Source organism: Canis lupus, chromosome 25, assembly GCF_003254725.2.
Source record: "Canis lupus dingo isolate Sandy chromosome 25, ASM325472v2, whole genome shotgun sequence".
NCBI classification, from domain to species: domain Eukaryota; kingdom Metazoa; phylum Chordata; class Mammalia; order Carnivora; family Canidae; genus Canis; species Canis lupus.
In genome coordinates, this window is record NC_064267.1 from 27,509,297 (window position 1) to 27,530,918 (window position 21,622).

General features: G+C 40.8%; 1 protein-coding gene across 6 annotated transcripts; it reads left to right on the forward strand.

Moving 5' to 3' along the window:
• Positions 1 to 388: 388 nt before the first annotated feature.
• Positions 389 to 19,602, forward strand: LOC112669665 (serine protease 52-like). 6 transcript variants are annotated; one of them, XM_049101303.1, is made up of 5 exons: positions 389 to 2,235; positions 12,010 to 12,201; positions 13,032 to 13,273; positions 14,609 to 14,751; positions 17,711 to 18,859. In XM_049101303.1, the coding sequence occupies exons 2-5, from the start codon at positions 12,101 to 12,103 to the stop codon at positions 17,978 to 17,980; spliced, it is 756 nt and encodes a 251-aa protein (XP_048957260.1). In that variant the 5' UTR covers positions 389 to 2,235; positions 12,010 to 12,100; the 3' UTR covers positions 17,981 to 18,859. The 6 variants fall into 6 exon arrangements, with proteins under 6 accessions (XP_048957260.1, XP_048957258.1, XP_048957261.1 ...); XM_049101301.1 differs by lacking the exons at positions 389 to 2,235; positions 17,711 to 18,859 and adding exons at positions 6,052 to 6,224; positions 18,866 to 19,602 and having other exon boundaries at positions 12,010 to 12,205; XM_049101304.1 differs by lacking the exon at positions 389 to 2,235 and adding an exon at positions 6,052 to 6,224 and having other exon boundaries at positions 12,010 to 12,205; positions 17,695 to 18,859.
• The last annotated feature ends 2,020 nt before the right edge of the window (positions 19,603 to 21,622 follow it).

Below are 21,622 nucleotides of genomic sequence, written 5' to 3' on the forward strand. Positions count from 1 at the left end.
TCTGCCTTCTAGAACTTGGCTAAGGACACAAATTTGAAGGCTGCTGGGATTCTCAGAAATGTAGCCCCAAGCTTTCAGCCTCTATAATTTTTAGGAGAGTTTAAAAAGGCTGAGATGGTGCCAAATACCAACACACAATATCTGGCTTATTGGTCTACTGAATGTGGAAAACAAGAAGAGTCATTCTATCAGACAATTGCTATGAGGGTTACATCAGATAACACTGGCAAGCCCTGAGCCCCGTATATTATATCTGAGAAAGCTTAATGAGTAACTTGCTATCTTTATCAGCCCTAAAATAAGAATGTCTTGTAGATTTTAATTCTGTTTTGTGGGATAAAGCACTAGGTGATTCTGTAGAGCTATTTTCCATTTGTTCCCCATTTCCCCACTGCAGATCTACTTAGGCTATCCTTCCCTGGGTTCTGGTAGGCTGGCTCCTAAGGGGCCAAGTCACCTGGGATACTAAATGTCACTTGGTTTGCCCTCAGCAATGCAGCAATACTTCTGACACTGACAGGAGGTATAGGCAGGAAGCCAGGGGCTTGGGGTATTTCCTCCCTGTTCCTTCCCATTGAGACATTGTGCTGCCAATAGCAGAGACCCTCCTTGATGCAGTGCCTGCTCGGTGCCCCTCCTCCACACCCGCTATTCTCACTGGATTCCCATAAGTGTACTTTCTCTTGTCCCTGTGACTCGCTGCCCTTACCTGTCTCTCGACTGCCTTCTACATGTGGGTCCTTTTATGATGTCCAGAACCCTTTCTTCATCCCTTCACTAAAGTACCTTCATTTGAACTTTCTGAGTGGAATTCTGTTTCCTTCTTGGACTCTCCCTGATTGATAACACTCAAGGTTATCTCCCTTCACAGCTGGGCCAGTGGTTATAGAGCCATCAGAGGCTGGATGGAAATTCAGAGTTAGGACAGTGCTCAGCAGAATGCCCAGCAGTGGAATGATGGGGAACTCAAAGACTTCACCCCGCTTCTCGACAGAGGTGAAGACTTCATCTCCAGGAGACCAGTGAGCTACTGACAAACAGGCAGCTCCCTCATTGCAAAACAAGTCTGAGGACCTACTTGCATCCTTGTTCCAAATGGAATTCACAAACCCAGGGTCGAGTCTCTGTAGCCTTGTGCCCAAATGCTCCGGGCAGCCTGGAAGGAGAAAGAATTAGGGCACAGCTGAAATCCAAAAGGGAAAGGAAACGGGCTAAGATCCATGGGGAACAATGTCTATTTCTTAATCTGTCTCCTGCCCCAAATAGCTCTGCTTCCTCCCCCACTTGTGTTTATGTGTCTGTTTCTTTCCCTGGCAGCAGATGCCACCAGGCCTTAAAGTAGGTCACAGAGGGCACTGAGGAGCCTGAGCAGGCCCTCAGGCCATGTCCTCCCCTGACCTCCCTCCCCGGGCTCCGGGGCTCCGGGGCGGCCCCGTGCTCGCCAAGGCACCCCTGCAGGGCCCGGGCTCCCAGAACCATAACAAGTGGAGGTTCCTCCGTCCAGCTTGCGAGCGGGCCGGGGGTTCTGTTCTGAGCTGGCCGCCGAGGGGACAGCACTGGTCTGGGCCGCAGCCCTCCCTGTCAATCTGCCCCTGCCCCTCCATCCCCTCCTACCACAGCCCTGCCTGAGTGCCCTCAGGGAGGCCCGTTCTGCCCAGGGCAGCCAGGGAGCCACATGGCCCTGCTGTTTTCTCCTGGGAAGCACTGGGGTCTTTCCACACAGACCCATAGCACCCAAACTAGGGCTCCCAGACTACACTGGGCAGGGGTGCACCAGTGGTGGTGCAAATTACAGAGGCAGAAAACAGGATTTCTGACCCCAGTCACCTGAGGCCCAGGGAGGTAGGAGCATGCCCAGAATAACCCAGCTGGTTAGTGGTAAAGCCTAGGGCCATAAGGATCCACTGGGCACCTAAGCCACCGGTGTCTGCCTCACAGCCTGACCCCCATCTGTCCTTCAGGTCCTCTCTGCCCAGCATCCAATCCTCATGGTGACTTTCTCTTCACAGGTTCTTTCAGAGCATGGCTATGGCCTGATCATGACCGAAATCCGGGAGGGACAAGTTTTCTACTATTAGGAGTACCTGGATACTCAGCAGTACCTGAGCAAGAACCCAGATAGATAGTTTCTCAGGGGCATGGAAGTGTCTTGTCTGTTGTGTGTTACAGACCCGAAGTTTATATGTGGGAGCCCTGGTCTCCGTTGTGGCTGTATTTGGTAATGAGGCCCAATAAGTAAGTAAGCTAGTAATTACAATAATAAAGAAGTAATTAAGTTTAAATGAGGTCATAAGGGTGTGGCTTTGATGCTGTAGGATTAGTGTTTTTCTAAGAAGAGAGGCCAGAGTGTGTGCTCCTTTGTGCGCTCTTTCTTTCTCTGAATCTCTCCCTCCCTCCATGAACATTCACTGTGGAAGGCCATGTGAGGACACAGTGAGAAGTTGGCCATGTGCAAGCCAGGAAGAGGACCCTCACCAGGAACGGAATAATTTGGCACCTTGAGCTCAGACTTCTAGCCTCGGAACTGTGAGAAAATAAGTTTCTGTTGTGTAAGCCACCCAGCCTGTGGCATTTTGTTAAGGCAGTCTGAGCAGACTAAGACAGTATTAAAAATCATTTTCCCCCATATAGTTGGCCCTTGAAGTCACAACAAAAAGGCTGTCAACAAACTGGGCAATTCTTCTGTGGTTGACATCAGTGGCTCTTTGGAGAGCACAATGTGTTAAGGCATCTTTTAAACATCTGATTTATAAGGTATAATTTATATTTATTTAGTAAATTCACCTTTTTAAGGTGTATGGTATTATGAATCCTAACAAATACAAATGGCTGTGTAACCATCACCACAATCCAAACATAGAAATTTACCACCCTTTCAAAAAAGCTCCCCTTGGCCCTGATAACCCACCCCTTCTTCAAACCCCAGTCCCTGGCAATAACTGATGTGTTCTCTCTGCCTGGTGTTTGTCTTTCCAGAATGCCAGCTAAATAGCATCATACAGAATGCAGTTGCTTGTGTCTGACTTCTTCAACTTAGCATAATGCATCTGAGATTCATGTTGCTGCATGTGTCTGTATTTTGTTCTTTTTTATTATTAAATAGTAGCACTGTTTTCTAGACCATAGTTTGTTTATCCATTTACCTGATGATGGACATGTAGGGTATAACCAGTTTTTAGCAATGATGAATAAAGCCACTATAAACATTGTGAGATTTCAGTGTGGATACATGTCTTCATACATGTTTTGATAAAAGTGCGAATTCATCTACTGATGTGCTGGGAGATTTGGGGGATTCTTTGGTGTCTGAGTGAAGATAATGCATATGCTGTGTTTTCTTTTCTGGACTCTGGGGCCAGCCATGGAAGTGATGTGGTTAAGCTAGGCAGGATTGTGGGTGACCACTGGGAATTCTTTATCTATGCTTTGTTCTACCTCATATGCACATGCTCTCCAGTGCCCCAAAGCATGTAAACATTTATAGCCTCAATGAAACTCAACTTCATGCTGTTTCCCAAAGAACAGTGGTGAGGAAACTTTCTCCTCCTGGCATTGAAAAACATGAGCTAAGTGGATGAATTCTGATACTTTGCTTATAGCTATGAGAAGTATGATAAATGCTTGTTATGTGAAAACTCTATACCCAATAAAATGAATTCACTTCCTAATATTTCGTCTGTCTTTTGCTTATTCTGATGGGATATTTCCAAGAGTTTTAAAGATAAATTTTAAAGCCTCAAAACAGCTAGGGAAAGAAAAATATCCAGAGTAATTTCCCCTGAAATGGAAATCCATTGAATATAGAATTTTGGAAAATGTTTACTTCTATAGCTTCTTGCAGATCTTTAGTAATAGTACTTGCTCCTCACAAGCTCTGTCACATCCATGGTGATTTCTCATGAGAATTATTCAGTGGCTGCATAGTAGGGAAGACTGTTTATTCAGATTTGAGCTTTATTCATTAAATTGACCTCAATCTCCTGATCAAGCTCATACATTATTCCAACTCAATATTTTAGTTTGCACCATTTGAAGTTGCCAATATTAGACTATTTTTGAGTTACTAAACCAGAAGTTATATATGATTTAACTTAAAAAGTTCCTGTAGGGAGGTGCTGAGGAGGTGCAATCTAGGCAGTCCAATCTGTTAAGCTTCTGACTCTTGTCTGGCTCAGGCCCTGATCTCATAGTGGTGTTCTCAGGGTCCTGAGATCAAGCCCTGCTTTGAGTTCTGCACTCAGTGCAGTCTGCTTGGGATTCTCTCTCCCTCTTCCTCAGCCTCTCCTACTTCTGCCTTCTCTCTCTCTAAAGTAAATAGATAAATTTTGGGGGACCTGGATGGCTCAGTTGGTTAAGCATCTGCCTTTGGCTCAGGTCATGATCCCGGGGTACTGGGATTGAGCCCCACATTGGGCTCCCTGCTCGGTGGGGAGCCCTTCTTCTTCTCCCTTTGCTCCCCTCCAACTCTCTCTCTCAAATAAATAAATAAAATGTTTTTTAAAAATAAATAGATAAATCTTAAAAAAATAAAGCTCCTGTAGTTCCCATATACCTCGGTATTTTTGCACATTTTTCCTGCCCATATAGAATGCCATTATTAGTTTCCTAGGACTGCCATAACAAAGTACCACAAATTGGGTGGTTTAGAATAACAGAAATTTATTGTTTGGAGTTCTGGAGACCAGAAGTCCAAAATCAAGGTGTCAGGAAGTCATGCTCCCTTGAAAGCACTAGGGTGGCATCTGTTCCAGGCTTCTCTCCTGGCTTTGGATAGTTCTTTGGCTTGTCACAGCCTAACTCTAGTCTTCACATGGCATTTTTCCTGTGTGTGTATGTGTGTGTGTGTGTGTGTGTGTGTGTGTATCTAAATTTTCCTTTTATAAGGACACCAGTCATATTGAATTAAGGGCCAACCCTGCTCCAGGAAGACTTCATATTAATTGTATCTGAAATAACCTTATTTCCAGATCAGGTCGCAGTCTGAGGTGCTAGGGTTTTGTACTTTAAAAGGTAAATCTTGGAAGGACATCATCAATCTATAACAAATGCCTGTCTGTCCTTCCCTAATACCATTTCTCTTTGTAGATTGACTCAGCTCAGACAGAGCTTATTTTCTTTAAAGAATCTTCCCTAATAGCCTCTTTCTGCCACCCACTGCATATACGTGCTCCTCCCAGACTGGGTTGGGTGCCTCTCTACAGTTCACAGCCATGTCCTTACTCCACTGTATTGTTGATGCCTTTGGTCATGTGTCTCTTTCAGATGGGCATGAGCATCTAGGAGACAGAGAACAAATATTGTTCATCTTTGCATTATCTTCCAAGCCTGCCATGTAGAGAGTGCTACATAAAGTGCTATCTAACCTACTGAACAAATGAATGACCTGCATCAATGAAAGCCACCCTGCATGGATCTGCCCTTTATGCATGTCTTGTTTATAGTCAGTATGGACAATGTACCTTTCTTTGCTGGAGCCCATAGAGATGCAATTAGTAGAGAGAAACATTAATACAGATATTAGTAGAGAATTAAAATCATGGGCTTGGTATTTGCCAGGTCCTGTGCTAGGATATACACATTATCTCATTAATCCTCCTAATGATATAATGATGTATTATTGTTATCTCCATTTTGCAGATGAGTAATCTGAGGATTAAATTTCAGTAGCTCCCCTAAGGTCCCTCTGGCGATGTGAGTTCTCTTTTTTAGGAGTCTGAGGCTATCCTCGCTCTGCTGTATCACCTAAGCTGTTTGGACTAGAAGCCTCAGATCCTTTCTTCTGGGGAGTGGTTTCAGCTCTTTTGTCCTGATGCATTAGTGAATCTGAGATGCCTCGACTTACAGGATCCCAACTGGTTTGGAGGCCTCCTACCCTCCTGGCTCTGGCTCCCAGTTCCACACTGACCTCCACATCCCAGAGGATTGTCTCATGGAAATAATCAGGTCCTGAGTGCAGGATGCCACTTGGTTGCCTTGCCTGGATCATGACTACTCCACCCAGTGCCCTATTGTGACCTTGATGGTCAGGCTGGGATGTGAGATAGCAAACAGAGAGAGCAAAACCCAGACTTAGCCCCTCTGAATTGAATCTGCACAGTTTCCTCTGAAGGCTGTCCATTGGCTTGAGTAAAGACCAAAGCCAATGAAAGGATGGAGGGATGGAAGAGCGTTACTTCTGCTGCCAGTCACCCTGCTGCTGTTCTGGGCACACAGCTCCCCAGCAAGTAGGTGTCTCGTGGTATTCTTGTGTTTGTGCTTCACCAGAGCCCTTGCTCTTTGGAGTACAGGGGAATCACCTGGGGAACTTGTTCAAAATGTCAAGTTCTAGGATGTTGATCGTGCAGTTCTTGGTAGGATCCAGGAAACTGCACTCGTAAGAAGCCCCTTAGGTGAATCTAATGCGGAGGGCACCTGGACCAGACTTCCAGATTATTGCTCCCACAACACCTTCAACTTTAAAGTTACGTGTGGAGAATCGTGGTGTCTGTGTGTGTATTTTATGTCTATGTTAGGTCCCAGAGTTTTTCATAGTGAATGACTGATGTAAGAAAACCGTTTGAAAAAGAAAACCAGCCATCAAGCTGGAGATGCAACTAGCCATATCCTGTAGCTTCAAGGCCATGAGTAAGGCTGCTTTTTCTTTAAAAACATTCTGAAGGATCATGTGGAACCTAACTGGCCTAATATAAAACGGTAACATGATATAACTATAATAAAAGCAGTGTATTAATTGCTACTGTGGATTCTCCCTGGGAATAATTCTCCCTGAGAATTTCTGGAGACTTGTGTTATATTTAGTCAATTGTTGGTTGACAAATATTAAGCCTCTACCATGTGCCGGGAGTTGTTTTAGGAGTCAATTTATAATAGAGAATGACATATTCATTTCCTACACTCATGTAGTTTTACTATCTAATGAGAGGAAGGATGTATTAAACATATAAAATGAGTAAATAAGTAAGTCAATTTCAGTTCCTATTAAATGGTATGAATCACGAAAATAGGCTTTTATAATGGAAAGTCTGTAGGTGGTTGTTGAGACTATTCTACTAGGTGGTCTCGCGAAGGCTTTCAGGAAGCCTCAGGAAGGCTTTGAGATTAATCTGGTAAGAAGGAGACATATATCCAAGCAGATGCAACAGCAAGTGCAAAGGCCCTTAGCATAAATGAGCTCAGTATGTTTTGGAGGCACACAGACCAGTGTTGCTGGGGCAGAGTGAATGGGAAGGGGGAATTCGAGAGAGATGCAATTGGAGTAGTCAGTGGGGCCCAGATCATGCTGAGCCTCATAAAGGCAAGGTAAGACTTTGGATTTTATTCTGGTCACAATAGGAAGCCATCAGAGAGTCTAAACAGAAGAGTAGAAATGAGAGGTACTTGAGGAAAAGACATTGGCTGCTGCAGAGGATAGAGTGTGCAGGGGAAAGATTGAGTGAGCATGGCCTGGATGGGTTTATAGCAGCAGGCATGGAGGGAAGTGATTGGTTTCTGGCTATCTTTTGGTAATACTGACCGGACTGGCTGCTGCATTGGATGCCATGAAACAGAAAAGAGGAGGAGTCAAGGATAACTCACAGATGATATTCTCACCTAAGCAAACAGATGCATATAGATACCATTTACTGAACTGTACATGCTTAATAGGAAAGCAGATTTGGACTGGGGTCAGGTAAGTTGATAGTTCAGTTTGGGCCACATTAAGTTTGAGGTGCCTTTTAGACATTCTTATAAGATATTGAGTAGAGCAGTTGGTTAAAAGAGTTAAGGGCTCAGTGGAGAAGTCTGACAGGTCAAATGTGAGACCTTCTGTATAAAGATGATATTTAAAGTTATGATTGGGAGGAGATACTGCAGCTAAAGTGCAAAGAGAGAAGCAGAAAAGACTAAGTATGGCCATTGATATAGAAAGACAATCTGGCAGCCTGGGTGGCTCAGCGGTTTAGTGCTGCCTTCAGCCCAGGGTGTGATCCTGGGGACCCGGGATCCAGTCCCACATCGGGCTCTCTGCATGGAGCCTGCTTCTCCCTCTGCTTGTGTCTCTGCCTCTCTCTCTCTGTGTCTCTCATGAATAAATAAATAAAATCTTTAAAAAGAAAGAAAGAAAGAAAGAAAGAAAGAAAGAAAGAAAGAAAGAAGAAAGAAAGAAAGAAAGAAAGAAAGAAAGACAACCAACAAGTGCATTCTCCCACAAAATTTTGCCCAGAGATGACCCCAGATTTCACCAAGGATCTTGGGAAAAACTCAGACCTCTTTCCCTTGATCCAGACTAGAGTGAAGCCAAATACCATCACTCTAAATCAATGTTACATGAAATGTTACACTAACACAGCAACAGGCTGTGTTAACGCTTATATTTGTATTAAAGATGAGGACATTGAGGCTTAGAAATGCCAAGTCTCTGGCTCCAAGTCACACAGCCATCAAACAATGCAGCCAACTCAGAACTTCTAAACTCCAAACTCCACCTCCTTCCCTCTTCACCAGATGTCCTGCCAGCTAGGACAGAGCCAGGAACTTTTCATGCTAAGACCACAGTGCCTTCTGCAGATTTGATTCTGTCTCTCCAGTCATGCTACTCTTTCTCTCATAGTCACCAATATACCAATAGAATCTTTAGGAATCTTTGGAATCTAAGACTATTTCTGAGACACCCTGATAGTACAGACCAAGAGAAACCACTGGACTAAAAAGCTGAAACGAGACCTTCCTAAATTAAACTGCCTGGTCACATTTCTGGGTCTGAATCAGTCACTTAAGAAAAATCTCGAGTCTGAAGTGATTTCATTCAGGTGGGACTTACAAGGGGACATCTCTGAACACTCCCACCAGGAATTTTGCTTTGTGGTGCTGACAGACTCCAAAATTCATTTGGTTCTCTATCTACAGAAAATAGAAATCCCTTGAGCACCCAGGGACACAAGTCTCAGAGACTCTCCTAAAATTTACAACCTCAGGTCTCCTATTTTCTAAGTCAGTCCCAATTCTATATAATTTTCAACAAAGTTGAGCCATTAGCATATGATAATATGGAAAAATTATTGTACATGCATGAGATTTTTCATGTAAGTACATTGACATTTCAGTATGCATGACCATTGGCAACCTGACATCAATATCAATAAAACATTTAAAATTTTATAATTGAAATCACCTACCTATTAAGGAAAAATTAAGAATAAGGAAGCTAAAGTATATATTTTATATATAAGAATTTAAATAAAGATGACATTTTATATTAATATAATACAAGTAAAAATATTTCCCTCTTACATTTTGAACTATAAAAGCACAGTGTTTTAGGATAGGAAAGAACCTTATAGATAATTTTATTGAATCCCCTCATTTTTTAAAGTTTTAATTTAAATTCCAGTTAGTTAACATACAGTGTAATATTAGCTTCAAGTGTACGATATAGTGATCCAGTGTTTCCAACACAACACCACGGCTCATCACAAGTATACTCCTTGAGCAAACTAAAGACTCTATAGGTAGCCTGTTCCACTATAGAGAAATTCCATAAAGAATATACAAATATTTAATACAAAGAATATACAACTGGGCTCCCAGGGACTCTTTTGAATTTCACATCTGTAGGTGTTAGGTTGTCCAGGTCCGCCTCAATTCTGTGCAAAGGCCAACGACATAGAATATAACAATATGGCAGAATTTTTATACTTCTTTAAGATTTTTCATACTACTTTGTAGTTTTCACCCACTGATGGTGGATCTAAACAAGCCTGATGCCTCACCTTTAAGAAAGTCCTGCCAGAGTCTGAAAGCCCATCTGAGTCTTTTCTTTCATGTTTCTTATAAGACCTCTTATGTTGGCCACTTACCTCTGAACACATTCCATTTGTTAATATCATTCTTACCTGTGTGGCCTCAGACTGACAACCATTCAAATGTTGCCATCTATGAGGTAGAGAGCTTAGCAGTGACATCATGTTGTCAGCATCTTATGGTTGATATTTTCACATGAAAACTTCCAAGCTCCCTTCACCATCTAGAGCTTTGGATCTATTATTTTTCTATCTGAAGTTGAAGACCCTGTGTCTATTCTTTATTGAGTTTCATATTAGTGGTTCATGTCCAGATTCAGATCTGGCCAGATAATTTTCCATCTCAATTCTGTGATCTGTAATTTAGTTCTAGCTCAGTTTCCCTTCATGCATTATTGTGTACCCCTTTTTTCCAAGTTTAAGATGATTTTGTGCCCCTTTAAATTTTAAAGTTATCTATTATTACTTGCCTGGTTTGGTATCCTACTGCTGATCCAACATCCCCAGACCTTCTGCAAAAACTACTGATAGATCACAGTACTTTTTCCTGTTGAGCTTAGATGAACTTTTGGATTTGTTTACATATAGAACTGCAGATAGCCACTGCCCCCCAATCAGATTTAGTTCACCAGGTGAAATCTTTTCTCCACCTCAATTCAGAGTTGCAGGTACACAGAGAGTTGAATATCAGTGCTTTGGATATAATAACTCAACCTGTTTGATGTTCACTTTAGAGACCAATCATCAGACCACATACCATCATTTTAGCCAAATGAGATTCTCAAAGAACTGAGCAGGGGTTTTGTTGAAATATAGACAAACTATGAAATCTATAAGGATAAAGAATAGATAATTAGGCTTCAGAACCAGATGTACCTGACTGAAAAATCCCTATCTGCCTCTTACAAGCTAAATGATCTTGGGCAATCACATGATATTTCTTATTTTTTTATCTATAAAATGGGATTAATGAAACATATCTTAGAGGTTTGCTGGGATTATTAAATGACATACACAATAGAGAAGTTGATTCATAGTAGGTGCTTAATAGGTAATAGGTATTATGTCACAAAAATATTCCTATATTGGGGATTTTTAATCATGAATCCAATCTGACTCCTAATCATCAATAGTTTCGTATAAATTTTCACAAATTATTATTTTATTTAAGTATTTAGAAAATTTCCCAGAGATCCAACTTTGCTTTATTAGAATATTAATTCTAAGATGTCCTTGTTTGGCCCTTGTTTTCCTTTGAAGGCAGTTTGCCTCATGGTAATAAAAGCAGACTCTGGAACCACACTGCCTAAGTTCAAATCTTAGTTCAGTTATATATTAGCTGTTGGGTCTTGGTCAGATATCCCAACCCTTAAACTTGCCTTTATTGGCTCACCTCTAAAATGGAGGCAATAATAATTTCAGTTATCTCATGGAGTTTACATGAGAATTAAATTGTTTTATGCAAAACAGAATGGTGCCTGGCAAATGGTAAGCACTCAACATTTTAGGTTTTATGATATTATGACATTTGAAAGACACCAACAGATGTCAAAACAATCCTATCACATAGGAAATGCCAAAATTTGTATTCCTTTTAAGGTACAACTGGAATCCCTAGAATTAAAGTTAAGCGAAAAACGGTGCCACTAATCAGAATAGGAAATACAGGAGAGCAATCATTTAGGAAGGGAGGGGCTGATCAGTTTCCCTTTACCTGTAGAATTTCTGATGTCTGTGCCATCCAGGCATAGAAGTTGTGAAAATATAAGCCCAGAGCTAAGGAGAAGGATTTTATTATCTATGCCAAGACATCATACCAAGGCCCTATTTCAGGGGATACTGAGGCCTAATTTAAAATAAAAGAATATTTCTATTTGGGCTTTCTTACTGAGAGGCAATAGCAAGATCCAGCTTCAGGATTTGTGTTGTGTCTCCCTCCCCACAAGCTCTCAGAGGGAGACCCTTCCAAAAAGCAAAGCTATGATGAAGGAGGTGGCCATTGCTCCCCATAAGCACATTATTACAATTGTGATGCCTTTCATAGGCAATAGGAAGCATCATTTTTGCTTGATGGATCTCTGACCCCATAGTTAACCTGGCTGAGCTACTGATACCTGTGTGCTGGGGAGGCAAGAAGAAAGGGACATTGTACTTAAGTTTCTTCTAAGACAACCAACCTTGACTGTTGGGTCCTGGATCTCTTGTCTCTCGTCCTTCTTTTTACTTTTAGCGACATGCGGCCAAATAAAAAGTAGAAAGCCTGAGAAGTCAGAAACTTTGGAAATAACAGGTGGGGAACCTGCAGACTTGAATGATTTTCCATGGCAGGTGAGTATTCTTTACAACAGGAGACATCTCTGTGGAGGATCGATCCTCAGCCAGTGGTGGATTTTAACCGCAGCCCATTGCTTCATAAACAAAAGTGAGTAAGTATTGCAAACAGATTTGTTTTAACCTTTGTGGTAGAATATTTGTTCCTACATGCTTATTATTCTCCTGGAAGCTCCACCCAGGTTTGTCAGTCACAAAACAAAATACCAAGAGGCTAAATATATGCCTGAGTGGTTGAATATCACACTCTACAGGAGGCATAGACGTGGTTCTCCTCCTAGGATGTTTTATATCTTATTGTGTGGGACCCAAATGGCAGAACAAGTGTTCCTTGGACTTCTCAGTATCTTTCCAAGTGCATGTGGTCCTGGTCCAAACTTTTGGAAAGTACTTTCCTAAGCATTTCCTATTACTTGGGGGAGAAAGTAAGCTGACAGTGACTACAGAGTCAGAGAATCCTAGAAAGTATTGGAACCCAAGGGCAGGGCACCAGGCCTGGCTGCATGAGAGAAGCTCCTGACGTGGCTGTCTTTGCTCAAGTCCATACACCAGTATTTTTTAGAAACTTCCCAGATGTTTGTTAATAGCTACTCCACCCTTTTTTGCAAATCGAGATTATGTCCCTAAATTACTTGTGTAGAGCATAACTTACAGACATTTGGTAACAAAATTTACAAGTGAGACCATAAGACAAGAAGACCAAGAGACCATAAGACAAAAGCTGGTTGGCAACAGGGTAAGACTAGAACTCAGATCTGTCTCCTTCTGCCCAGTCAGGGACCAAGTGCATGGCCCCAGGTGCCTCCATCCCTCCAGCTCTCAGGATCACAGCCTCACACTGGTGGGATTATTGACTCTTAAGGCCCACTTTTTTTGCCCTTCCACTACTTACCTTTTTATCTCCTTTTGTTTTTAAATAAGATCTGCCTTGGAGATTATGCATGGTGAAAGAATCATTGGCATCAAGAACTTGAAGAGGATGAAAGTGGACAAGCTAATTATTCACCCTTATTTTGACAGCTGGTTCTTGAATCATGACATTGCTTTGCTTTTGCTCAAATCTCCATTTAAGTTGGGTGCCAACATAATACCTATCTGCCTTTCAGAGGTCACTGACATACAGAAATGGAGAAACTGCTGGGTGACTGGATGGGGCATTAACAGTGAGTTACTATAGTCCAACCTGGTAGAGGGTGGCACCCTGTTTGATGTTTTCAATGAGAAAGCAAACTCTGGAGGCTCTGCTAGCTCTGGGAAGTCTACCTGGTGGATTTGGAAACTTTAGGTTATCATTTAAGGAGCCATGATGAACCTTAGCCTTAATCCACATGCAAATCATCCTTCCTTGGCCTTCCTGGGCTCTTGTGGCAAGTTTTATGTCATATTATAAAACAAAAACCCTAAACAGGGCCTCAGTGATAACTCAGAAAGAAGTGCTCAGAGTCCAAGAGTAACTTGGAGGAATTTTGAGGGACACATTGATGGGCATAAGGGTGGCAAAATGGACTGGGCTCTAAGAAACCCACACTAATGTCAGCAGAGCATCTCTGTTTCAACTGATGGTGTCAGATCTGCTCCCCTGTAGCAAAGGGCTTGGTTTCCCAAATATTTGAAAACCACAGAACCAGACCAAGAAGAAGGGGATAAACTGAATATAAATTTGTCGTTACAGAGTCAACCTGTAACGCACTCCCACCACTTTGCCCAACCAATTCATAAAATGGTGCCCTTTTTCCATTATTCTTGGTAAATGTGTGTTACTTCAATATCAAAAAAACAGAAAAAAAATTCCAGTCAGTGCCATTCTTCTAAGCAGGCATACAATTGACAGTACATTGATTCTTACATGATCTCAAAGCTCAGAGCTATTTTAGAATTCCTCATTGGAAATTACCCTTGGAAGCTTTTCATGAACTTCAAAAAAGGTCACCTTCTTAATTTAGAGTTCCTGTTGCTTCATTCAGCACGTATTCTTTGAACCTCTTCCAGGGAGTGTTCTAGGCTCTGGGAATTCAGCACTATGCAAAAAGGAAAATATCCTCATCTTTGGGGAATAAACATTCTAGGTGTTACATTCACCTCTTACATAGACAATGAACTACTCAAAGGTCCTGACATGATTCAAATTCATCTTTGTAGGCCATAGGCCCCAAGACAGAACTTGTTATCATCGGTTTTCTTTACTTTCTTATGGATTTAAATGAAATACCTTTTAAGGACCATACCTGGAGTTGGCACCTTCTGAAGAGTGAGAAGAGTATACTCAGGCTGAGATCCAATAGAGACCCAGTTGTGGGGAGCTCTGGAATCAAAGAGGATGGTCTTGAGAGTCTCCTGATCATTCCACTAAGTCCAAATTTGAGTAGTTGCCTGGGCCATGCAGTGGTTCCTCGGTTATTGAGGTGGAAAGACGTGATGCTGGGTGGGGGTTTAACCTCAACCCAAAGGGACCACTTTGAGCTCAGGGCCTCTCCCTATCTGCTTCATTTTTGGGTCAGTTCCTACGCAAAGTATGACTGAAGAGCTGCACAAAGTCAACATCGACCTGGTCAAATGGGAAATATGTTCCCAACTTATGCCTATGCTCACCAGGAACATGATGTGTGCTGGGAACATTCAAGAAGGGAAAGATGCCTGCCAGGTAACAGAACTTGTCCCTTGCTTGGAAAGGGGCTGCCAAGAGGGTTGATCAATATTTCCCAAATAATTGGCTCCCTCTTCCCCTTCTAGATAATTTTCCTAAAGGTATTGTAACAAATTACCACAAACAGGGTGGAGTCAAACAACAGAAGTGTATTCTCTCATAGTTCTGGAGGCCAGAAGTCCAAAACCAAGGTATTGACAGAGCTGTGCTCTCTTTGGAGGCTCTAGGGAGGATAATTCCTTACATTTTCCTGCTTCTAGTAATTTCCAGCAATCAATGGCATTCCTTAGCTTGTAGGTGCGTCACTTCGCTTTCTGCCTCTATCTTTGCATGGACTTCTCCCCTGTATGTATGTCTCCTATTTTCTCTTCTTATAAGGATTTCAGTTGTTGGATTAGGACCCACCCTAATCCTGTAGGACTTTATCTTAATTTAACTAATTATATTTGCAAAGGCCCTATTTCCAAATAAGCTCACATTCTGAGGTCCCAGGTAGACGTGAATTTGAGAGGGATGCTATTCAGCCACTACAGATGCTCTGTAACCAAAAGGAGACTGTGTGGGATAGTGGTTAGGGATGCAGTTTCCCCTAGCTTCCCTCTCAGCTCTTCTACCTCCTGCCTGTGACTTCCTTCTGTGCCTGTGCTTTTTCAGATTTCCTCATCTGTAAAATGGGAATATTAAGAGTTCCTACCTTCTAGGACTATTGTGAAAGTAAGTGAGTCAAGGCACAAAAGCACTTAAAACAGGGCAGAGCAGAAGATAGTCATAGTAAATGTTAGAAATATAATTTTCTCCATCACCATCTCTTATACCTGTTCAGTGCTTAACACTCTACAAACCATGTCCATAAGTACATGAAAGGTTTGTAAACTAGGACTATTCCAGATGGGAAAAATGAGGATCAGGGAAGCTGACAGCCTGCAGAGGACACAAGTTAAATTACAGACCCAGAATTCTAATGAAGGCACTCTGTCTTCTGAGATTGGAGCCATCTTTTGGGATCCAGTAGAAACGGGGCTCCAAATCCAGTAGCTCAGCCTGGTCATGCCCAGACTTGACTAGTTCAATAGCCACAGAAATGCTGGGAGCTACTATTGAGTACAGATGTGCCAGATAGCAGGGCAGTACATGGCTTCACAGCTCTTGTTTCCTCCATTCACACAGCCATATTGCAGGAGAGGTAGTTATTATCACCAGCATCAAAGCCAAGCCTTAAAATGCTGAAGAAAATTTTCACATTGTCTCAGCTAAATCTTTCCCCCTGGAGTGTGAATGAACCAAGATCTGTTCAGCTTCAGAAATTTAAGACCTTAACTGTACTGCTTTTTTTACCTGACATCCTTCATGTAGATCCCCTCATTGCCACAGAAGAGCTTATAATTCTTCATTTTAAAGAAAGGTCATGGGACTTTCCAATGACCTCAAGGAATTAAGTGAAGAACAGTTTGGTTCGAAGTAAATTGATGGGCACAGAAACTTGTTCATGATAACAATCTGATTTTTAAAAATCAGATAAACCCATATCCTGTTGGTTTGTTTTGTTTTGGATTTAGATTTTTGGCATATTATTGAATGGTGCTTCTTTTCAACTTTTTTGTGCGTTACTTAATATTTTCAAGAATAAATCTTTGTAAACTGTGAAACATTATGTACCACCTGATCATACTTCTATAAAATAACAATGATGTATTGTTATTTGCATACTCAAGAATGTGGAAAATTATTGACTAAGGGGTTGCCTCTGAATGGCTAGAATTAGAAATGTTTATTTCATTTATTTTTTTTGACTACATGGTAGAGAAAATTCAAATGTTATAGATGGATGTACAGTGAAGAAGTTTACCTCTTAGACTTGTTCTCCTGTTTATTCCCCAGAGAAACCACTTTTATAGTGTAACCTTATCTTTCCTGAAATATTCTTTTCATATACAAGCATATATGTTTATAAATTTACATATATATAATTATAGGTATTCTTCATGTTCTTTTTCCATATCTGAGATTTCTAATTTCTGTATGAAGATACATAATTTTAATAGAATTTAATAAATCACAGAGATGAAAAGTACAGCATAGGGAAAATAGCAAAAAGTGTTATACTAGTATTGTATGGTGACAGAGGGGAACTATGCTTATGGCATTGAATAATACATAAAATCATCAAATAATTATGTTGTGTACCTGAAACTGATATGACATTGTATGTCAACTATATTTAAATGATGAAAGTTTAAAATTAAGAAAATGGCCCCAAAGATTTGGGACATTGAAAGGCTGTGTATTCCTCAATTTTCATGTCAATGATGTCCATTCCCTTTACTTATACTTATTTGGCAATCTTTTTCATGAAGTTTTAAAATTTGTAAATTGTTTCAAATTTAATGTTTCAAGTGCAATGTTTTCAAATTTAATATAACATTTTGACTCATTTTTTGTATCTTTTGTGTTTTGTATATATCAGTTTGTGTGCTTGGTGACCTATTATGAGATATAATGGATTTTTGTTTCTGTTTTTTACTTTTTGCTATTATGAACAATATAGAAAGACCAAAATGGGTTGGCTGAAAATAGACTTAAAATAAAAAGGTGATGAGAAAATTGTAAGAATTCTCAAAACAACAACAGTGCTTAGAGGCAAAGTGGATTAAAAAACCCACTTCTTGGTACATCAAAATGAACACATGTGACTAGATAATGATGATGATGGATATTCACTTTTTTTTTTTATCAAGATGTCATTCATTACCATTGCTTTTGACCAAATTGTTTACCATTTTGTCTGACAGTCATGGGGCTGAGAGCATAATCATATAGTTGGAGAGCCTAATCAGACTGTCCTCTCATCAAAAGACACTATAAGTACTTTTGCCTTGTGCCAATTGCCCACACCTCAGTAGGTTATAACACTAATTTTCTACGTCCCTTCCACTCCCAAAGAACTTTTATTTCCTAGGGTGACAGTGGAGGGCCTCTGGTTTGCCAGAAAAAAGACAACCAAAGCATATGGTACCAGCTGGGCATTGTCAGCTGGGGAGTGGGCTGTGGCGAAAAGAGACTGCCTGGAGTGTATACGAAGGTGTCTAATTATCTGCTATGGATTAACGTAGAGACCACGCTGTCAGGAAAGCCTTATATGCATGATCCAGACTGTGGGTACAGTTTTCTTCTATCACCCTGGACCATCTTATTACTGCATTTTGTGATACTTCTATTACCCCTATGATTAAACACTGTAGTGCCTCAAAGCCAAGTGTCCTCAGTTTTTGGAGTAAGGTCAAGGGTGGGGTGCAAGGGATTCTCATAGTATTAGTTGTGTCTGAAATAGTCATATACCTTTGGGGGTGCTTACTATATGCCTGGGAACTATTGCACAGCCTATTGTTGCCTTGGAACTTGGAGACATATTGACAATTTCAGCTTGAATCCTCTCCAGAGGTTTGGATGGAACAGCTTTGCATGTAAGGGGCATGCCAGGAATCTCTGAAACAGAAATCTTGTTCTTTTCTCTCCTATAAACAGATATCCTTCCACAGATTCTCTCCTTTTCCAAGACTAGACAGTTCCCCCCTTCCCCCCTCCTTGTTTTTGGTTTTGAAATAAGGAACATTCCAATTCTTCTCTCTCCCTTAATTTGTAGCTGATCTTTGAGATCTATACAGATTTGGTCTTCGGAAAGATCCTGTTCTTTACCTTCCTTCACTTCCATAGCTATCACCTGGTCCAGAGCCCTATTAAATACTTTGGGATCTCAGAGATCATGTGCAACAATCCTTTAATTCAAGATCAGGAAATCATTGAAGTAGAAATGTCCTAGAGATAATGTGGGAAAGAAACACATTGCTAAATGGGCTATAGTTAGTAAAGGCACCTTTGCATGCAAACATCACAAACTCAACTTGAAGCAAAAAAAGGAAATGGTAAATATATTAGGGTAGTGCAGAATCAAAGGAATTACTGTTTAATAAATAGCCACCTAAAAGTTTGACTTATTCCAATTATATTTTGGACCATCTGAAAGAGTGTATAGACCTTCCATCCTTCATGCAATCATCCAAGAGTGTAATTTTTGCAACCAGACAAGAGGTAATAAATGACTTTTTTTTTTCAGAGGCGACTCAGCACATTTTTGAAGAGAGAGGGAAAAGCTGTATTCAAAAAGATCGGTGTTTTTATACAAGTTTGCCTAAAGCAGAATTCCTTGAGCTGTGAAAAACAACAAAATAAAACAGAAAGGAGAAATCTTTTCTGCATACATAGTGAAAGGGAAGAACAGAGAATGAAAAGAGGTTCTCTGTGCTGGCTTTCAATGGCTGCATCAGAACAGGACAGCTTGGCCACCATCTGAATCTAGAGAGTGAGTGAAGAAGCATTTCAATGGATGAGAGTAGGGAAAATCAGTATATAGCTCTTTTGCCAAAACTGCGGAGCTACCCCAGACTTTTGGCTGTTGGTATGCAGGGAAATACAGCTACAAGCAGAAGGGTAACTATTCCTGAGAAAGGTAGGTATAAAGAATTTCATCTTTTTCATGAAAGAAAGCAGCATTGACAGCAACTTGATCTTCAAGTTCAGAGGTCAGAGGCTGGGAGAGACTGAGAGGCCACAATCCTGTGCCCTCAGCTCAGGGCAGAGGTTGACAGAGAAGGTGAAACAGTTGGCCACTCAGCCAGCATGCTATGAAAGGAAGTATGTGCAGGAAGGGGCCTGCTCTGACTCCATTACAAAGCATGTTGTCAGACTTTCCGATGTTTGCCAATCCTGCAAGGAAGAAATAAGAGTTCTAACTAGAAATTCTTTTCTTCAAACAGGTATAATTTACATAAAGTCCTGCTCTTAACTATATAATTTGATGAGTTTTTAACAATGCTTACAGCCATGTAATCCATATTCCTATGAAAATATAGAGCATTTCCACCACCATAGAAAGATCCCTTCAAGCCCTTATCCTACCAATCCCAACTTGCTCCCACCCCCTTCCCTTCCACCAGGATCAAACACCATTCTGGGTTTTTTGTGTGTGTGTGTGTGTGTATTAGTTTTACCTGTTATAGAACTTTCTATTAACGGAAAAACATATCCTTTTTTTGTGTCTGTTTTCCTTACTTTAACATAATAGTTTTGATGTTCATCTAAGTATTTGTGTGTATCTATAGCTCTTCCCTTATTACTGCAGAGTAATATTCTATACTACAGTTGGTTTATCCATTGCCATTTTGATGGACATTTGAATTGCTTCCAGTTTGGGGCTACTATTAAAAAAATAAAACCGGGCAGCCCGAGTAGCTCAGTGGTTTAGCACCTGCCTTCAGCCCAGGGCATGATCCTGTAGACCCAGGATCGAGTCCCACATCGGGCTCCCTGCATGGAGCCTGCTTCTCCCTCTGCCTGTGTCTCTGCCTCTCTGTGTGTGTGTCTCATGAATAAATAAATAAAAATCTTTAAAAAAATAATAAAAAATAAAACTACTTTATAAAGGGTCTTGTAACAAACCTTCTTGTGTTATGTTTTCATTTCTGTTGGGTAAATAGATGTAAAATTTCTGGGTCATAGAATAGATATATGGTTAACTTTATAAGAAATTGCCAGGTAAATCTCATAGTTATTTTATACCATCTACCCTGCAACCCCAGTAATAGATGAAAATTCTAATTGTTCCATACCTTTGCCAACATTTAGCATTATCAGTCTTTCTGATTTCTCCATTCCGTGGGTGTGAAATGGTATCTCATGGTTTTAATTTGCACTTCCCTCCTAACAAGGTTGAACATGTTTTCTTTTTTTTTAATAATAAATTTATTTTTTATTGGTGTTCAATTTGCCAACATACAGAATAACACCCAGTGCTCATCCCATCAAGTGCCCCCCTCAGTGCCCGTCACCCATTCACCCCCACCCCCCGCCCTCCTCCCCTTCCACCACCCCTAGTTCGTTTCCCAGAGTTAGGAGTCTTTATGTTCTGTCTCCCTTTCTGAACATGTTTTCATATGCTTACTGACCATTTGTATAACTGTCTTTGTGAGGTACTTGTTAAAGTCTTTTGCCTATTTTTAACTTGGATTGTTTGTCTTTTTATTTTTGAGTTTTGGAGTTGCTTAAATATATTGAGTGTGTGTCATTTATCAGATATATGTAATCTTATTTATTATTTATTTGGCTTATGTTTATTTATTTAGCTTTAATATTATCTTGAAATAATTTCCATGTATGATGTGATATGGATCAAGATTCATTTCTTCTATAAATACATATATGCCAATTATGTTGAAAAGACCTTCCTTTCACCCATTGAAGAGCTGACCATAAAATGTAAGGGTGGGTCCATTTATGGGGTTGTTTTGTTTTGTGCTGTCCTGGATGGTCTAGAATTAGATGTCTGATTCTGTTTTTATTGATATCTGATCTTGATGGCTTTGTTACCACTTGAAAATGGGATACAGGTAGTCTGTGGCATGTACTAATTTAGCTGTCACCTATAGTACCTTAGAATGAAGTAGCTATTGAAAACGAGCTTTTGGCAGACCAAGTCGTTGTTGCACTCCACCATTATAATTGAATGAGAAATACAAGGGCTATAAGGGTAGGCTAACTGCTGAGAATAAAGCTTAAAAAAACTAGTAATGAACCAGAGTCTGGCATAGTCAAAGAACCAGAGAGTGTCTATATCTGCTATACAAAATGTATCTTCTCTCTTTGGCTGCTGAGCCAATGTAGCCAAAATTTAAGCCCCAATCTAAGTATTGGGGTACTAGTTGCATAAATACAGTATAAATTGGGACACCTGGATAGCTCAGCAGTTGAGCATCTGCCTTTGGCCCAGGGCATGATCCTGGGATCTGGGATTGAGTCTCACATAAGGCTCTTTGTG